Source organism: Amphiura filiformis, chromosome 8 (genome assembly GCF_039555335.1).
Source record: "Amphiura filiformis chromosome 8, Afil_fr2py, whole genome shotgun sequence".
Lineage (NCBI taxonomy): Eukaryota > Metazoa > Echinodermata > Ophiuroidea > Amphilepidida > Amphiuridae > Amphiura > Amphiura filiformis.
In genome coordinates this window covers 9,525,888-9,545,367 of record NC_092635.1, presented here as the reverse complement: position 1 = coordinate 9,545,367, position 19,480 = coordinate 9,525,888, and the positions used below count along the sequence as shown (strand labels likewise).

The window sequence follows — 19,480 nt, the reverse complement described above, 5'->3', positions numbered from 1 at the left end:
ATGGATTGATGAGACTAACAGTACACAATAATATACTTTTGCTTTGCTTTGTTTTGTTTTGTTTTGTTTTGTTTTTGCTTTGTTTTGTTTTGTTTTGTTGAGGAAACCATTAACCACAAAACAGGAAATAAACATGAGAAACAGCCGAAACTTCATTTTTTGCACGTTTGATAATCATATTTGAAAATTCATTATTAACAGTTTTAATAACCCAACGCTATGCAAACATTTCACTGAGTAACCTTTTTATTCAAGTCGGGGATCAAAACGGCTTCTTTTTCATAAACAATATTTTAAAAAAATGTTTAAATCCTACATGACCTGGGCTCATGACATTTCAGAATAATATTTGTACGAAGTGTCTCAGTGTCATCTTTTAAATTAACAATTGTTCTTCTTGACCAATTATTGCATTCTTGATTGTGTTGTTTGAATTGCTTGTTTTTCATGATTATTTAACGCATTGTCTTTTTCTTATAGCAAGCATGGCAATTGTGAATGTTTCCTGAGAACAAGTAATGACTATATTTTTCTCTTGCATGATTGATTAATCGCTTTATCTTTAAATTAATTGATAGACTGCTAATTATAATAAAATAAAAATACTTTTCAGTACTACTAACCAATCAGTATAACAGTAATCTGCAAATAACATAAAAAGGTCATAACAATGTTAAAATTTCACGGAATAAAAATTATATTAGTATGTCTTGTATGTGGTCTCAGATAGTCTGGTTGACATTATACTTGTAACGTGACATTCAGTAATGTTTGACATTTCTTAAACTAGAAATATGATATTTTGTTGTCAAAGAATTGTAATTCTCTTTTACATTAAGGAATCAGATATTAACGTTTGTACTGTATTTTTGTGGGAGCTGAGAGTACACCAGACCTATCGAATTGCATCCTGAATGCGCGGAATGTTTGATATCAAATAATATAGATATTTTGAAATTCGCGATATAATACAAAATTTAAAATTGATCGTTGGCTTTTCATCCCGGCTACATAATCATTAGATTTATAAAGTTTACTTCGGGAATTGTTAAATATCGAAAATATAAATTTGTAATCGTTTCCATAAAATGTATATTATACCGCGAATTTCAAACAATCAACATTATTTGATATCAGAAGAACTTTTATTCAGAATGCAATTCGATATGTCTGATGTGCTATCATTTCCAACAAAAAATAGTGTCCAAACGTTGCTACCAGAGCCTTTAACTGACAAAATGTTAATTAATTTATAAGGCATTAAATATTGAACTTACTACCCATGAATGCCACGAAAACGCTAAATGGTTAGTTGTGTACTAGTTTACGCTCATGGATTCTAGGGAGGGATCTGATTATATATACATAGGTGATTGAACATGTTGACACTAAGATGAACAGCAATACAATTTCAATCATACAGAGAGATTTCAAAGCAACCTACTAACTAAACTTTACTTGTTCCTTGCAGCTCTCTTAGGTTTCGGAAACACTCACAACTCTTCGTATAATGATACAGGAGTATTAGACGAATGTGATCCTAAAGCTGGGCTCGGTGCTGCCGTCTACAAAGCATCAGTTTTCCTGTATTCCTTTACCATCGAATACAGTATTATAGCAGGTGCTATGTTCTATATTATGTGGAAAAACATTGGCAGGCGTGTAAAGCCTAACAGAACACATGTTGATCATGAATATTCATTTAGTTTCGAATGTGGGTTGTTAATGGGAATCATGTGCACAATGTGTGCCGCCATTATTTTGGTCCTTAACATTATCTACTTGGGAAAACCTGAAAAAGCTGAACAGAGTTTTTCAAGCTATCACGGATTTAGAATTTTCCTCAATATTGTTTGCATAACTGCTTGCGTCATGGCATTTTTTATGATCCACAAAGGTGGATGGGTCGTGGATCACAATGCAGGACCAGCTCATGTCATAGATACTTTTCTATTGCTGCTCTGTGTATCCGGCTCATTCATTCAAGGTATTTACACGTTAGTTGCTTCGGCTGCTTCGATTGGCATGGAACGCTTTGCGGGTCTTATTCTGTTTGATGAATTCACTCATTTGGCACAGACTATATTACAATGCGTCTTGATTCTAGACGCTATGCATCGGAAGCCTCCTGATAACTTCCGAGAGACTCGTATCAAGCAGGTTCTTATGTTTATTCTCGTCACTAACATCACCTGGTGGCTTCTGAGTACATATGAGCTCAAAGGTGGCTACGACATCTTTCCGCTGGAGAACAATTACTACGGTGCCACTGCATGGTATGTTATCGTGCATTTGGCGGCTCCTTTTGACATTCTCTTCCGATTCCATTCCACAGCCTGCTTCTTTGAGATCTGGAGTTTTGGCAGTGTCAATACGGATGACGTTCATTAGACTGATTAGATGGACAATCAAACAGTTGGAAATAAGCTACTCACATAAAGAAAGTCCGCACTTATGTATCCCGTCCTACACCAAAACCTAATAGTGTTATGACAATATGATTGATAAGGTCGTATGCAGAATTTTATACTAAATATGCTACCAAACACTCTAAATTGACGAAGATTGGTACCATAATAAGAAATTTGGTGCAATTTCAAAAGTTACAAATCAAAACGAGAAGCACCTGCCCCCTGTCGACTATCCCAAAGCACTAGTGGTTGTTTCGGGCTATGCAAGTGGTCGCGCTCTGCCAACTTCTACAAATGCACCAAATTTTATATACTGGTGTGAATTTAGAGTGTTTGGTAGTACATTTAGTATTTAAGTGGAGTTAACAGATGCACACGACCTTATCAATCAAATTGTCAATTTCTTTATATGAGTTGTTTAAATCCAAGTGATCTGATTATTTAATATATCAAAATTATCTTCAAGCATATTCCTCAAAATGTTTAAATGACTATAATCAATCAAGAAAATCAGTAATTACTATAGCCCATTTGCTCAGAATTAAGTCGTGCAAATTGCTGCATGATATTAATATTAGTTTTTGGAAACACAAAGCATTAGCAAGACGCATGGTATCAAAAGATAGAATATCAAAACATCTCTGGCATAATTTTACAACATGGTTTTTAATATACGGAACTAGTCCTGTATTATTCACGCAATTGTATGCAAGATATACGAAGTAGTTATTACGTCATTAGAGTTTTATTATCAAATTATATTATAATTTTAGCACGGTTCTTCAGCTGTCTGTCAATTCAGCATCGAAGTGGTTACGTATTTCTCTTGGTTACCCGAATCACGCTATTTTGGTATGTCTTCGAGTGCCATATACTTTGTGTGGCCATTGTTTCGATCGTGGTTCATTACTCAAGCGCGTGATCCCGTTGACATAGTAACATTACGTAACTTCGCTGGCGAATTTGGCGCAGTTTATGGCGTATGCGGAAGTGGGCTTGTTATTGGCTAATTGAATCACGTCATCATCACATCGGCACCTCGTTCGCTGGTCAAGCTGCGTAGCATCGCGTGAGCTAGTTATTTTTACGCGATAATCACACGAGCAGACGGACACCGCTGAAGGAATTTGCTGAATAGTATAGCAAACATTGATCCAATTAATGTCGTATTGATAAAAAAAATCGTATTGATCACCTCACCTGTTACTCATTTCAACGTAACTTCTGCCTCTGCTGCCTAATAATGTTGAACTGATTCATGACGCATCCTATGTTAGGCTTAGAAATGGGATTCGTGTTAGAGTTTGAAACAGGGTTAGAATTAGAGATAAGGTTATGGTTATAGGATTAGAGGTAGCATTAGGTTACACCCTAAATTCGTCAGTTATACAATTGGTACCCATGCTGAGAAATCTGAGTATTTCTATTACATAATTGCTGTATATAATATTTCAATCATTGTGCAATATATTGTAACCTGGAATTATACATTTTGATTCATTGCAAATAATTATTTTTTTAAAGCTATAAATATATCACTTGAATTTTTGTAAATATTTAAAAACAATGATAGGCCTATTTATTGTCAATAACTCGAATTGAAATGGGTCTTTCGCACATTCCGCGGTAGGAGGAGTTCTTGAAAAATATTTTACGGGGATATGCCCACTGATATGCAGATCATCTTTTCTATAGTAGCAAATTACAAAAGTACATTTATAAGATCAAAGCAGATGGAACATTTGCCAAGATGGGCCATGCGTATTTGTCTCAGCTGAACCCACTGAGCATGAGAAGGGAAACGCTACACCAACTCGCTCTTAAAAACATGGACACATTATGCGTAATTACGTGTACTCTAATAGTTACGTAACTTAATTAAACTTAGGATATAACGATATATGAGCATTGTCATTTGTAGTCACTGACTTTCATCAATGTACAGATGTAAGGACAAAAAGGATTGTAGCTTTATATTATTATTATTTATAACAAGAAATTAACTTTTACAATAATACTAATAGATAATAATAATAAACAGCATTTAATATAGCGCATTTCCAGAACCTGATCAAAAATGCAAAATAAACACAAAAAACACAAGGAGGTTATGTAAGATGATATGTTCATTGCTGAATCAAAGATTACGCCCAACATTGGGTAAACGACTCAAACTAGAGCGTTGCAGATGACATTTCTTATTTTTATCTGCATGCATATATAAAAATCATGGCAAAAGGAAATAAGATATGTATATAATTGAAACATATGTTAATTAATAAACTGCTTATGCTAACACTTAAACATGTTTACGGTCTTTGAATCTCCTTTACTGTTAGAAACGCTGTTTAAAAGATTAAACAACCCTATTTAACGGGTGAACTGAACAACCAGGTGCTTAAAATCGTAAAACAGACGCATCGGTAGGATTGTAGATAAGATGAATTTAATTTTTATTTTACAAATGCAAAAATTATTTACTCACACGACATGAGTTTTCGTCATCCAGGCTGCTGGCTTGATCACAAGTGATTGGGTCCACTGCATTTCCAGCGGTGTTTGGATGCAATCTCACTCCTCGGGATCAAAGTTTGCTTTAGAAGTGGATCATATACGTGACTGAGTGAGAAAGTCAGAGAACCTTTTCATGGAGTGGTTTGAGACGGAAGCCACCATGACAGCACCACTAGATTGCAAGCCAAAGTACTGAAGGAGATACGTGGATGATGTTTTGGAGATTATTCAGAAAGACAGCAAATAAGCTTACAGAACATCTAAACACAATCCCTTTTCTGGATGCCGTAATTGCTCGTAAAGAGGGTGGACCGATCAAAATGCTTGTTTACCGTAAAAAGACACATACAAGTCTCAACACCTCTCCATCAGAAACTCGGTGTAATTAGAACCAACCCTCATGGACAGGAATGAGATCATAGTGACGGAAGAAGTAGACAAAAGGGAAGAGGAGCGAAAGATCAAGAACGTTTTAATGGACTGAGGTTACCCTAAGTGGGAGTTTGACAGAGTCAAACACCAGATGGAAGTTAAAACCCAGCAACCAAAGAAGTCAAAGAAAACGGACGAAACTCCATCAAAAGGAAACATCTACAGCCATGCACCAAACTAACACACTGAAAAGTATCCTACTTCATCCCAAAGACAAGAAAGGCATCTTAGAAACCTGTGACGCGCTATACGAAATATCTTGCAAAGGCTGTTGGTGAGACAGGAAGATTCGGCGTCCCGTTAAAAGAACACCAACAAGACTCGGAAACAGTAAAAGACACAAAGTTCACCAGCGCAAATGGAAAAACTTCAATATCAGAACAACACAAGTCGGAGATCGCAGATCACGTCGCACAAGAAAATCATGTTATCAACTGGGAGGGGGGTATTAGACAAAGACTCAAATGCCACATCAAGAAGAATCAGAAAAGCTATACAGATTCGTAAGAGAGGGGGGGAATGCAATCAACCGCGATGACGGCTCTTTCTCTCCCAGTCACGTATAAATGATACACTACTAAAACAAACTTTGATCCCCGAGTAGTAAGATTGCATCCAAACACCGCGCGAAATGCAGTGGACCAGATCACTTGTGATCACGCCATCAGCCTGGATGACGAAAGCTCAAGTTGTGTGAGTAAATAATGTTTAGATTTCTCAAACAAAAAATAATTAATCAGTTGCTTAAATTGTTAAAAACAGGTTGCTTGAGAATTATAAAGAACCTGTTTAATTATTGTTAAACAACAAAAGATCAGTTCACCCGCTGAACATGGTTATTTAATCTTTTAAACATGTTAAACAGCGCTCAAACAGTGTATGTATGACAACCTATTGTTAAACAACAAAAGATCAGTCCACCCATTGAACATGGTTACTTAAACTTAACAGCGCTCAAACAGTTTATCATGCTTAAATGAATTAAGCTTGAACTATTGCTCAAATGCTGATTGGTAGTACATGGCCAAACATTGCGTTATTTGCGTACATGTTGCAAACTTCAATTTGCATTTAGTGTGAAATCTTGCAATGCCCCTTTAACCTGTATACTATTACTGATGTGTAAGATTTAGACGAATCCAACGAGCTAAGTGGTCAGAATCCTCTCAGCCATTACTGTGTCTCCTCTGCACCAAACTGGTGTTGTGACTGCCCAATTGGGTGGATTAAAACCGCTTAAAAATCGATGTTATATTATATTGTATTGTATTGTAAACTTTCATCAGGAGGGTGAGAGTTATTAAGGTCAATGTCGGGAACCTCGGGGACACAGCATGTCAGAAAATGAGTTACCACCAACAGCCATTTTGTTAATTGTACCGAATAGTTCCTGTTCTAACTTAAGTGTCGAACGGTCTGTGGCTAGTAAGCATTCGGCTCTGACCATGCGCAGATAAAATTATTGACATGCATGACACTTGCCAATCATAGAAAAAATGTCATCGCTGGTCATTGCGTCATGATTTACTATAGAATAGTTGTTATAACATGATTATACATATTTTATCGTATTGATTAATGTGACCAAATAGTATATGGAACACATGAGAATAATTATCATCTACGGACTAGACGTGGCTACTAGGCATGCCGGGAAGGATACTGACCTTTGTCAATTCAAGCAACAGAGATGAGATACCACTTGCGAACTTTCTCGGTAAGTAACCGAGGTTCCCTGATTAAAAGCAGACAATGTAACGGCAACACCGGCTGGACGTTGGACGCAATATTTTCCCACATGTGCGTATTTGGCCCTATTTGCCCCGTTACAGAACAAAGTGCACAAAATATATTTCTGCCTATAGCCTACTCGGGACTCCTGCTTGGCAGACGAGTGAGCCACTACACCACTGTCGAATGTTACAGATAGGTGAATTTGTTAAGTCTATATCATAACATAGCATCGCGTGAAAAAGAGCGAAAAACTATACTTTATAGTGCAGTGAGGTGTAATGTCACACCGAAACGCGTTTAGCATAGTAACATATTGCTTGACAACATAAATACACTTATTGGAATTATTTGCCATAGTTTTGTCTTCACATGGTAAACCAATGACGACAAATTTAGTCAATCTTAGCCGACCCCGTGATATTTTCAGCCTTTTTGAGCGCCAAACTCTTTACTCCCATGTTTTGTTAAAATCGTCACAGCAATAGCAAAATGTTCGTTTCATATCCTGTAATTTCAGGATTGTATTTTTTTGCTTGTCTGATATTGGATAAGATAAGAAGGTAAGATAATTTCAATACACTGAACTGAAGTTCGTACTGGAAATTATTAAAAAAGAATGCGTAATCGACGGTAATCCATCACGTGGTATCAAACTATTATATAGGTACATTGTAAAAACACATCACACATTTTGAACCATTCCTCTATAGTCGAATCTAATTTCACGCATTCCTACACCTCAATGGCAGCCATAGCTGGGTCCCCGTCGAATACGTCCCACCTGAATTGTGAAATGGTGCGGCATTGCCGGGAATTTTAAACTACATTCAATCGCCCGTGTTACACCAGGGAACCTCGATTACTTACCGTGAACTGCGATTGGAAAAGGTCACAAAGGTCGCAAGTGGTACCTCATCTCTATGACTTGGATTGACAAAGGTCCGTATCCTTCCAGGCATGTCTAGTAGCCACGTCCAAGCCAAGGCCGTAGATGATAGTTAATCTCATGTGTTCCACACATTATTTGGTCACATTAATCAAGACGATAAAATATGTATGAAATAATCATGTTATAACAACTATTCTACACTTACTAGTTAGAACAGCAACCATTCGTTTCAATAAATAAAATGGCTGTTGGTGATACCTCATGTTCTGACATGTTCTGACATGATGTGACCCCGAAGTTCCCGACATTGCCCTTATGAACTCTCACCCTCCTGTTTTGATTACGATTGGCTGTTGCTCGGGCTGTTGCTGCATCAAAATGAGGTAAGCCACCATCGTCTTAAGAATATGATCCATTGCAAGACAGGCGCCTTCTACGGTTTAAAAAGGTAAGGTACATGGTGGTGGCGTTCACATGAATTTGAAACAGGTACCTGGATCTGGGCATCATTCCACTCAATGCTTTGGACGGAAACTTGCTCTAAACGTGGTGTCTGGTATCCCGGGTCTGGTACTTGGGTGAATGTTTGAGTATAACACACAAATGTTCCTAAAATGTTTTTTTCGGGTTTTTTAAAAGAAAATATGAGTGAGGCGTCTAGCAAACAGGGTATGATAATGCCCTCAATGTTTATGAAAATTATAACTGCAAAATAAATCCACTTTGAGGTTCATATAGAGGGCCCTCTTCACATTGTCAAGGCCGTTATCAGGGATAATTCACATGTTGGTGGATGGACGTGCTCGCGTTTATATCCGCAAACTCAAAAGAGGGCGTACGTACGGGCTTCTTTGCAACCCTTGACCAGAGATCCTAAATAATTTTAGGATCTCTGATTTGACAAACGTCTGCGCACGCACAAGAACGGGTAAAAAAAGCTAAGCCAGGGTTTTGGCGTTCGCATGAATCTGAAATGAGTATGACACACAAGTTCCTAAGGCTATACAGATCCCGGGCTGCAGATCTGATTCTGTTTTTATAAACTCTTCCTGAAATGATTAAGCAAACGTAATTACACCGTCCCTAGAATTAATGAATGCTTTACATTAATTTTAAAGAAAATATGAATGAGGTCAATCTGGCAAACAGAATATGATAACGCCCGAAATGGTTACGCCTGATCAGAGCTTAATATGAAAATCATAACTGCAAAATAAATCCATTTTGAGGTTTATGAGGGTTTATATAGAGGGCCCTCTTCACATTTTAAGGCCTTTTTTCAGGAATAATTCATTTTGGTGGCGTAGACGTGCTCGGGTTTACGCAAAACTCAAGAGAGGGCGTACTTATGGGCTTCCTAGCAACCCTTGACCAGAGATCCTAAATAATTTTACGGGCCCATAGGTTGCTGGTTCAAACCCCAGTCGATACTTGGTAGAATTTTATATCTAACATATTACGTTCATTTTTGTCAAGAGGAAATAATAGTAAGTATTCGTTAGGTGTGAAGAGGAACGCTTCGTAGCCCTTGTTAGGTAAACAATCGCCTATCGTGACAGTGTGACAATAGACTGGGTTTTGAGACGTATTCATGTAGCTAAGTAAAGTTGACTTGCCGAAGATGATTTTTTTTTATCATTTCATAAAAGGAGATCAGATCAAAATATTAATAAAATAAGCAATTATAGGTTTCAAGGTAATACTACTTGTGAATTACACTGTAGAAAGCGATAAATAAAGAGACCACAAACAATTTAGTATCTGAAATGTTGTCAACGAAAATTTTGTCTCTAAAAATGTCACAACTTCTGCCAAATCTTTGACCTAATAAATTCACGGGCTCGGTTAGTTGTAATTTTTGAAAATCTATTCTTAACCAAAAATATGGATGGAAATGGTATAATGCACTAAAATTATATATAAAAACATGTGGGTCGCCCGGCTTTTGAAAAGGCATTCGCGCACATACGACGTCAGCCCGGGTCATTTTTTAGTGATATACCGTAATGCAAGCAACATGCCCTGCGCATTTTTTTTATATTCAAGTGTATAACCTTTTGAGAGGGTTTTGGCGGCGCGAGCCCTCAGGATAAAAAAACAGTGGCGACAAAAAGGAAGGGCGGCAGAAGAAGAAGGGGTGACAAAAAGAATTATTAAAGAAAAAAGGGCGGACAATTATAAACAAATGTTTAAATATTATCCCTATATTTTTACTCTTCACTTTTTCAAACAATCCAAAGAAAATATTGGGTCAACCTTTTGGGGCTGTTGATGAAGGGGAAGGCAAAATACCCATATTCTCCAACCCCCGGGTACGATATCCAGTATATTTAATTGCTGTGTTTAAACAAAATGAAGCTATACAAAGTCATTACATTTGTCTACAGATGTCTACCAATTAAATGACCGAACGTTGTTAATATTCCATGTCATTTTAATGATCAACGATGGGAAAACCCATACCCTAAATAAAACATCGCTGCATGAAGCAAATGGCAGAGTTGAATGAACATGATGAACCAACAATGAACATGATGAATGGGAAAACACGCAGAGGATTCATGGCTTTCCTAAAGCCTACTTAATTGAAATAACTATACGAAGACCATGTAAACATTAAAAGTGAGGATATGTAAGAAGTGGTCGGGTATTGAAGAGGACTCCGTTAGGATTGTAGTCTTTTGATGGAGTCTTTTTGATGTGCACGCTGAAGACATCATAAGGAGGCTGCTGGACATGCTCTTATTACCATTGTTTTATCATTTTCCCCTTATTTCCAGAAGTTAACAATTTTTCATTTTTTTTCCACTAACCTTCATTCAATCATCAATATTCTACCTTCAGGTTAATAATATCATGGGAAGTATGTGATCATCGTTTGGCTCATTCGTTTATCATAATATGGTTATTTAATATTTTGCAATAATTTTCTATATTCAGGATATTGCAATAAGCTCGAAACTGGTTATTGAGACCCAGGTTGTGTAATGGGAAATCGGATACCACTGCATTTGTTACGTTTGAGATTGCCATAGTTATGCAATACCAATCTGATGTATATTTTATTATCAATCCTCTTTCCGATACCCATACATTTACAAGCTCTGTTAACAATTATATGTTGTTGTGTGCTTCATATTTGTACAGGTCTTCTAATTGGAGAAATTGGAGGAGGATACAACACGACAACTACAACGTACAATGATACAACCGGCGATCCTGGTTTTGACATCTGCGAAAACGAAGCTGGCCTTACAGCAGCTGTTCACAAGGCATCTGTCTTTCTCTATTCCTTCACCATTGAATACAGCATCATTGCTGGTGCAATGGCCTTCATTATGTGGAAGAACATTGGAAGAAGAGTGGATCATTGTAAAACAAGTCGCGGTAACGAGTATTCCTTTAGTTTTGAATGCGGACTTCTGCTCGGCATTATCTGCGCAATGTGCGGTTTCATCGTTTTGATTTTGAATATTATTTATCTTGGTGATGCAGCAAAAGCTATTCAAAACTACACAAGTTACCATGGCTATCGAACCTTCATGAATGTAGTTTGTATCTCAGCGTGTGTGGGATCTTTCATTGGTATTCACAGAGGTGGATGGCAGGTGGATCATCGCAAAAGACCATCTCATATCATAGATACCTTCTTATTGCTTCTTTGTGTATCGGGATCTTTCTTACAAGGGTTTTACACTCTAGTTGCTTCGGCAAAAAGCGTCGGCGTTGAATCATACGCCGGTTTGATTTTCTTCGACGAACTGACTCATATGGTGCAAGCCATTCTTCAGTGTGTGTTAATCATGGACGCAATGCATCGCAGGCCACCGGAAGGTGGAAGTAATACTCGCACCAAGCAGACGCTAATGTTTCTTCTTGTCTGTAATGTCACGTGGTGGCTGCTCAGTACCTATGAATTGAAAGGAGGGTACGATATCTTCCCTCTAGAGAATGAGTACTACGGTAAAACCGCCTGGTACGTGATTGTCCATCTAGCAGGACCTTTTGATATTCTCTTCAGATTCCATTCCACGGTTATGTTCTTTGATGTATGGAGTTTAGAAAAATCTGCTGACTATGACGATTATCACTAATATCGATTATCAATGAAATATTGAAAGTGAAGTTGTGTGAGCAGTGCTGTAACTTAGCAGTAGTGTTCCGCAACTGGACTCGTAGGTCTAAAATTCTACAGACCCTCGTCAATTTGTACGTGCCTGAATAGAAGGTAAATTGTGAATTTTACACATTATAAATGTTGCAAAGCACTTTTTTGGTACAATTTTTAAAACATCAGCCGTGGAGTTATAGCAGTGGCGTAGCTAGGGGTAGTGGCGCCCATAGCTAAGGATACATAATGGCGCCTTCCCCAATTCTTGAAACAATTGCGAGCGGAGCGCACGAGAGCACGTGCCCCGCCTTGCCCCTCGTCGCTACGCCACTGGTTAATAGTAATGATAAATACGGGCGAAAGCATTTGCTTACTTGATATGAAAAGGATTAATATTGAAGTACAGTGGTGTAGCTAGGGAGTGTGATGACCAGAAGTAAGGATATAATTTAGAATGGTGTCTATGCACCCAATTCCCGAATCAATTAAACGTGGAACGCGCTAACATTTGCACAAATACCACTTATTTGGTTATAATCACGTTGAACTTTTGTTGAAATGTGCACGAAGCACGAGAAAATGGAGGGGCACAGAATCGATTTAGAGGACAATGAATTGGTCGTTTCACCCCCCAAAAAAAAAACCCCCACAACAACAAATAAACAAACAAACAACAACGCCACTTCTGAAGCATACACGAGTTCGTCTTGCTGACTTTGTTATCAAAATGTCACGTTCTCGGCGGACACGTAGGGTGGTGTATCGGCTCACTCATGTCACGGGCTCTGCGGACACGTAGGGTGGGAATTTGATCCGATGGCCCGCCTTATTTCTAATACAGCTACTGCCCAGCAAACACAAAACGTTTTCGACATCATTCGCAAAATGTTATAAAAGGTTGTCAGAAAACGTTTAAATGTCGGGTTATATAAAGGGTATATTAAGAGTATAAAACGTTTTGATAACATTAAAAAACATTTTTTGATAATCTACTGCTCCGCAAACAAAAATGTTTTACAAAAAATGTTTAAATGCCGGGTTATAATAAAGGGTATCAAAACGTTTTAATAACATTCCAAAAACATTCTTGAAAAGTTGATACAAAACATTCTAAACAGAATGTTATTTTGGGGTTGAAAAAATATTTTGCGAAAAATGTTTACCCAAAATATTTTCAATAACGTTTTAAAAACGTTTTCATGACCTTTATATAACCCGACATTTAAATGTTATTAAAAGGTTTTGAAAAAAACATTTTAAGAACATTTCTGTGTTTGCTGGCTTCAAATATTTTAACATAATGTTATTGAAGCATTGACACAATATTTGGCAAATATGTCTGCAATAACATTTTATGAAAACATTTAAAAATATTGTTGGAGTGTGTTTTCATACAAAACGTTTTAAAACGTTATCATGACCTTTATGTAACCCGACATTTTAATGTTATTAAAACGTTTTTACCTAAACCAAAAGCCAAAATATAACTTATTTAAAACGTTTTTAAAACGTTTTTGTGTTTGCTGGGTGGTTATGTTTTTATGGTCACAAAAGGAAAATTCTGATCGACAGAGATCCTATAGATTGTACATATTCATAAAATATATTACTGTTGACTTTTCTATATAGTTTTAAAAGTATAATACATGTAAGAAAAGAACAATGTATATCGAGGCTTAGAGCCAGAAGTATATAGCTATGTCCACAATTACATGTTACTCATTTCGGCAACAAATGGACGGTTAATTCTGTGAAATGAGTAACATGTAATTGTGGACATAGTTATACTTCTGGCTCTAAACCCTCGATATGTTGTAAGACATGATAGATAAGGCTTACAACATGTGTCGTGATTTATGGTCACAAAATGAAAATTCTGATCGACAGAGATCTTGTAGATTGTACATATTCTTAAAATATATTACTGTTGAATTTTGTATATAGTTTTAAAAGTATAATACATGTAAGAAAAAGAACAATGTATGCATGTAGGCCAATGTTGTAAGTATAATACATGTAAAAAAGAACAATGTATATGCTGTAAGACATGACTAAAATAGATAAGGCTTACAACATGTGTCGTGATTTTAACATAATACTGAATAATGGCTTTATGTGTATTTGAAACGTTCTGTTAACAACTTTATTTTGACAAGCACTTCATGAAATGTAAGGAAAAACTCATATTATTTGGCTAATTTATATTATATTTGAAATGTATGTAGATAGCGTCCTCGATTTGTACATAGATGTGTAGTTCATAGAATAAACAAAAAGCAGAAATATAGAGACGAGAATCTATGTTAAAGATAGCTATAACATGTGTATAGGCCTACTACTGTGATAACAGTTGGTATTGTTTAGGTCTAGAGTTCAACATTATATCGTTATGAATTCGGCAGACGGCCGAATCCGGATTCGGCTTTTGGTAAATCCATTTTTGGCATGCATTACATTTGAATTAGAGAACAAGGGATCAATACTTTACCTATAGAGGGCAGCATATCGATTTTTAACGGTTATCGTCTTTGACCGTACTGTGAGTCACCGTTAGCTAACCCTGTATGCCGCCCTCTTTTGAATACTTACTATGCTGTTATCATCTGATCTCACTTTAAAATTGATATGATAATGTTTTAGAAAAATGATTAAATGATCACATCAAACAACCGCATGATAATCGCCATCATCATCAGTATTATTGCTGTCGTCATCTTCACCGCTATCATGATCACAGCAGAATACGCCAAAATGAAATTGTTTCTAAATGTGTTTTAATAAAATTTCTTTAAAGAGGTTTCAATGAAATATTTTTTGGTGTACAATTTGAAGCATCCTATGTACAAAAGAATATGAATATTATCTGCATATTATATAAAGATTTCGTGATACTTAATCGTGGTACAACTGATCTGGTTTAGAAAGCAGAGTATTTAATTTAAATTCTAAATACGCCAAATTTTATTTTAAATTTAGTGAAAATGAAGACTGAAAACATTATTAAAAAATCTATGTAAAAATAAAGATTACTGTTTCGTTTGTATGGTAATCTAATCTTTTATTTTATGAAGTTAATTTATGGAATTTTTGTTTATAGTTTAAAAATCCAGAGCATGTTCACAATAAAAAATGGTATCTTTCAAGCCGGTGCGTGCTGGACCACGTGAATCGAAGTCACAAGTACTGTGTACTGTATAGATGCCCCTATCATCGTATTCTCTGTATGCAGATACACACAATTATCAACAATATAGCTAGCACTATGCAATGAATTTAAGCGGGTAAAATTCTAAATGATGGTACGTTTTGTGTCTTTACTAGGACGCTATTCTTAGTTCTATACTCGGTATGTTGGAGTTATTTACAGTAAGCCAAAAAATTAAGGTACCAGTTATGTTCACCTCCTGTATATCCTAAACAAAGACAGATATGTCATAATTGGGACCAGCAGCCAATGGCTGCATCTTTTAGCTCGAATTTAAGACCTCATTCGTTGAAATTGTTCAAGAAATAAAGAGACTCGAAGCCAATGGCTGCATCTTTTAGCTCGAATTTAAGACCTCATTCGTTGAAATTGTTCAAGAAATAAAGAGACTCGAAGCCAATGGCTGCATCTTTTAGCTCGAATTTAAGACCTCATTCGTTGAAATTGTTCAAGAAATAAAGACACGGCAATCCCAAAACCCAAGGAAGATATCAATTTAAAAGTTGCAGTTTGCTGCATTAAATGCCCTGTTGATTTGTACACAAAACGTTCGTGAACAAGAGTACTAGCGCTGCGCTTCCATTGATTAGCACGTTAAAACTTAGCGTCGTGCTTTCATTGATCAGAACACAAAAGTGCAACTTTTGATTTCGTTTCTTCATTAGATTTTAGATCACCGTTTCTTTAATTCTCAACCAATTTCAACAAATAAAGTCTTAAAAGGTCGGTGTTGATTTCAAATGGAGCTTGCATGTTGCATAACCTTCTACCTTATAAATATATTGATGAATTTCTAATTGCACAAATATGTATATTTATTATGACCAAAAATGATCAATATTGTTGAAATATTGAGAAAATAAATTGTACGTATAATAAAACTGGTTTACATTTAGAAAGATGTATTATGTCCAATTCTTTTTGTTTGAAGGAAAACTCTTCTCTTTTATTGCAAAACTACTGCTGTTTTCTTCTTCTTCTTCTTCTTCCTCTCCCGGAATTTGAGACCATTTAGTTGAAATATTTACAATATTTGAAAAAAAAGAGGTGTCATTAAATCACAGAGTGGGTGCAAACTAAAGGGTTCCAAAATACCCATCGTCCACATTTACAAATCATTTCATCGTATAACTTGGCATATTTTTTGTTGATTTGAACATTTTTTAAATTTGTGAACAGGGGATACATTTTTCTATACTTCTAAAGTTCTCCCGTTTCAAATTCCAAAATTGATGCTTTCAGAAGAAGTTGCACTTTTCAAAATATACATAAAATGTACAATAACGTTCTCGATATCAACGTGGTCTTTGATTGATTTAATTGTTTGTTTGTTGTCTTTAATTTTATGCGCCCTATAATTCAGTCACCTAAGCAATCATTTTCCACCAAACACAAAACGTTTTCGATAATATTCGCAAAAAATTATAAAAGGTTGTCAGAATACGTTTAAATTTCGGGTTATATAAAGGGATTATAAAGGGTATAGAACGTTTTCCTAACATTAAAAATAATGATTTGAAAACTTACTGCAAGTATTTTTACATAATGTTATTCAAGTGTTGACAAATGTGATAACAAAGTCAGCAAGACGAAAATTTTGCACATATTGTTGTAGTGTGTTTTCATACCAAACGTTCTAAAACGTTTTTATGACCATTTATAATCCGACATTTAAGGGAAGGGGTATGAGCGTTTGGACAGTATTTATTGTGGGACATTAGAGCACATCAGACATATCGAATTGCATTCTGAATACGAAGAATGGCCTTCTGATATCAAATAATTTTGATTTTTGAAATTCGCAATGTAATACACATTTTATGGCAAATCATTAAAATTGATATTTTTGATATTTAACAGTACTCGAAGTAAACTTTATAAATCTGATGATTTCTACCTAAAGTGTATGTAGGTGGGATGAAAAGCCGACGATCAATTGAAAATTTTGACCTTTCGTATTAAAGATATGGATTTTTTCCCAAAAAACCAAAAAAAAAAAGGTATTTTTGGAAAAAAAATCTTCAATATGAAAGGTCAAAATTTTCAATTGATCGTCGGATTTTCCTCCCAGCTACATACGCTTTAAGACTACAGTAAGCAAAAGAATTAAGGTAGCAGTTGTGTTCACCCCTGTATATTCTAAATAAAGACAAATGTGTCAAAATTAAAACAAGCAGCCGATGCCTCTACTTTTTAGCTCTGATTTAAGACCTTATTTGTTGAAATTGGTTGAGAATTAAAGAAACGGTAGTCCAAACCCTGATGAAGATACGAAATAAAAAGTTGCACTTTTGTGTTCTAATGAAAGCACGATGCTAGTTTTTCGTGCTAATCAATGAAAGCACAGCGCTAGTTATCTTGTTCGCGTACGTTTTGTGTACAAATCAATAGGGCATGTAATGTGGCAAACTGCAACTTTTATATTTGCATCTTCCTTGGGTTTTTGGATCGTCGTGTCTTTATTTCTTGGACGATGTCAACGAATGAGGTCTTAAATTCGAGCTGAAAGATACAGCTATTGGCTGTTGGTTCCAATTATGACATGTGTGCCTTTGTTTAGGATATACAGGGGGTGAACGCAACTGGTACCTTAATTTTTTGGCTTACTGTATATCATTAAATTTATAAAATTTACTTCGAGGACTGTTATATCTCCAAAATGTGAAAAATATCAAATTTTAATAATTTGTCATAAAATTTGTATTATATCGTGAATTTCATAAAATGAAAATTATTTGATATCAGAAAGACATTCTTCGTATCCAGAATGCAATTCGATAGGTCTGATGTGCTCTCAGGTGCCACAAAAAATGCTGTCGAAACGCTCAAAACGCACATTCCAGTTCCTTTAAGGTGGTACTACACCCCTGGCCAATTTTGTGCCTATTTTTGCATTTTTCTCAAAAATTATACCGTATTGGTGACAAGTAAGATATGTATACTATAGGGGCAAGGACTACAATTACTACACTGGAAATTGAATTTCAGCACAGACAACAGTTTTGGAGTTACAGTCAAAAATGAGGGAAAACCAATATTTGATCAATAAATCAATAACTACTTGCCTTGAGTTGCTGAATTTCCAATACAGTAGTTGTAGTCCTTGCCCCTATAATATACATATCTTACTCACCAATGCGCTATAATTTTGAGAAAAATGCAAAAATAGACACAAAATTTGCCAGGGGTGTAGTACCACCTTAATATTACTAAAACGTTTTACCTATACCTAAACCCAGAATATAACTTGTTTTAAAAACATTTTTGTATTTGCTGGGTTGTCAGTATAAAACAATGATTCATTGGCATGATTTTGGACATAATTGGGGTTTACTTTTAAGTTTTTATTCAACAGATGTTTCAAAAATGGTAAAAGGTGACCCCGGAGGTGACGTCACAAGCCGTTGACCTCCGTTGGCAGCAAATCCGATTCAGAAGTCAAATTTGTAGTTTTCTGTGGTTTGCCCCTTTTCAAATCGGCCAAAATACTACCATTTCTATAACTTCTCGACATGGGGCCAACAACAAAAATAAAGACTCTCCTCTACATGTTCATGTGTTCAGCTTCACATAAAATTCAATTTTCGCCAAGTATTTAACCTTTATTTTACAGAATAAAAGTCAAAACAAAATTCAAGGTCAAAATGTATGCGTGGAGAACTCAATTCTCCCCAGGATTTCTCGTCTCTAGTGATTTTAAAACAACTGCTGATCATACGCTTTAAAAAAAATCATTCATGTTAAATGCATTTCAACGAATCGTTGTTTTGTATCAAATTGTAGTTGCATGTGTGACTGAGGGAGGGATCAGAGACAGAAAGGCAAAAGCAAAAATCTATTTAATCAATCATAACACTGATATCGATAACGTTTTGTACATTATGTATGGGATGTTTTTCTAAAAGCAGCTTTTTCGGAAAATGTAACTTTTTGACCCAAAACATTGTTTGTGAAATGAAATGGGACAACTTTGGGAGGATAGCAAAACGTTTCTTCCATTCACAGATTTTTTTTAATTTTTCAAATCAACAACATGTATGTAAAGTTAAGTTATATATATGCAAATAAATGTTTTGTAATTTTTTTTGGGGGGGAGGGGATTTCTCTTGAACCCCGCATCTCTTACATCCCCATCTACATCTCTTTTCTTGAAAACCTCTTTATGCATAGAAATAAGGGGTGGT

General features: G+C 35.8%; 1 protein-coding gene across 6 annotated transcripts in view; it reads left to right on the top strand.

Annotated features, from left to right (window-relative positions):
• Positions 1 to 16,655, top strand: part of LOC140158586 (proton channel OtopLc-like) — a 53,467-nt gene extending 36,812 nt beyond the window's left edge. For 3 of the 6 annotated variants that reach the window (XM_072181730.1, XM_072181732.1, XM_072181731.1), the window contains one exon: positions 11,128 to 16,655. In XM_072181730.1, coding sequence (XP_072037831.1) covers positions 11,128 to 12,074 — 947 coding nt within the window. In that variant the 3' untranslated portion in view covers positions 12,075 to 16,655. Of the gene's footprint in view, positions 1 to 1,471; positions 4,716 to 11,127 lie in introns of those variants that run through there. The other 3 variants (XM_072181727.1, XM_072181729.1, XM_072181728.1) reach the window with 2 other exon arrangements.
• The last annotated feature ends 2,825 nt before the right edge of the window (positions 16,656 to 19,480 follow it).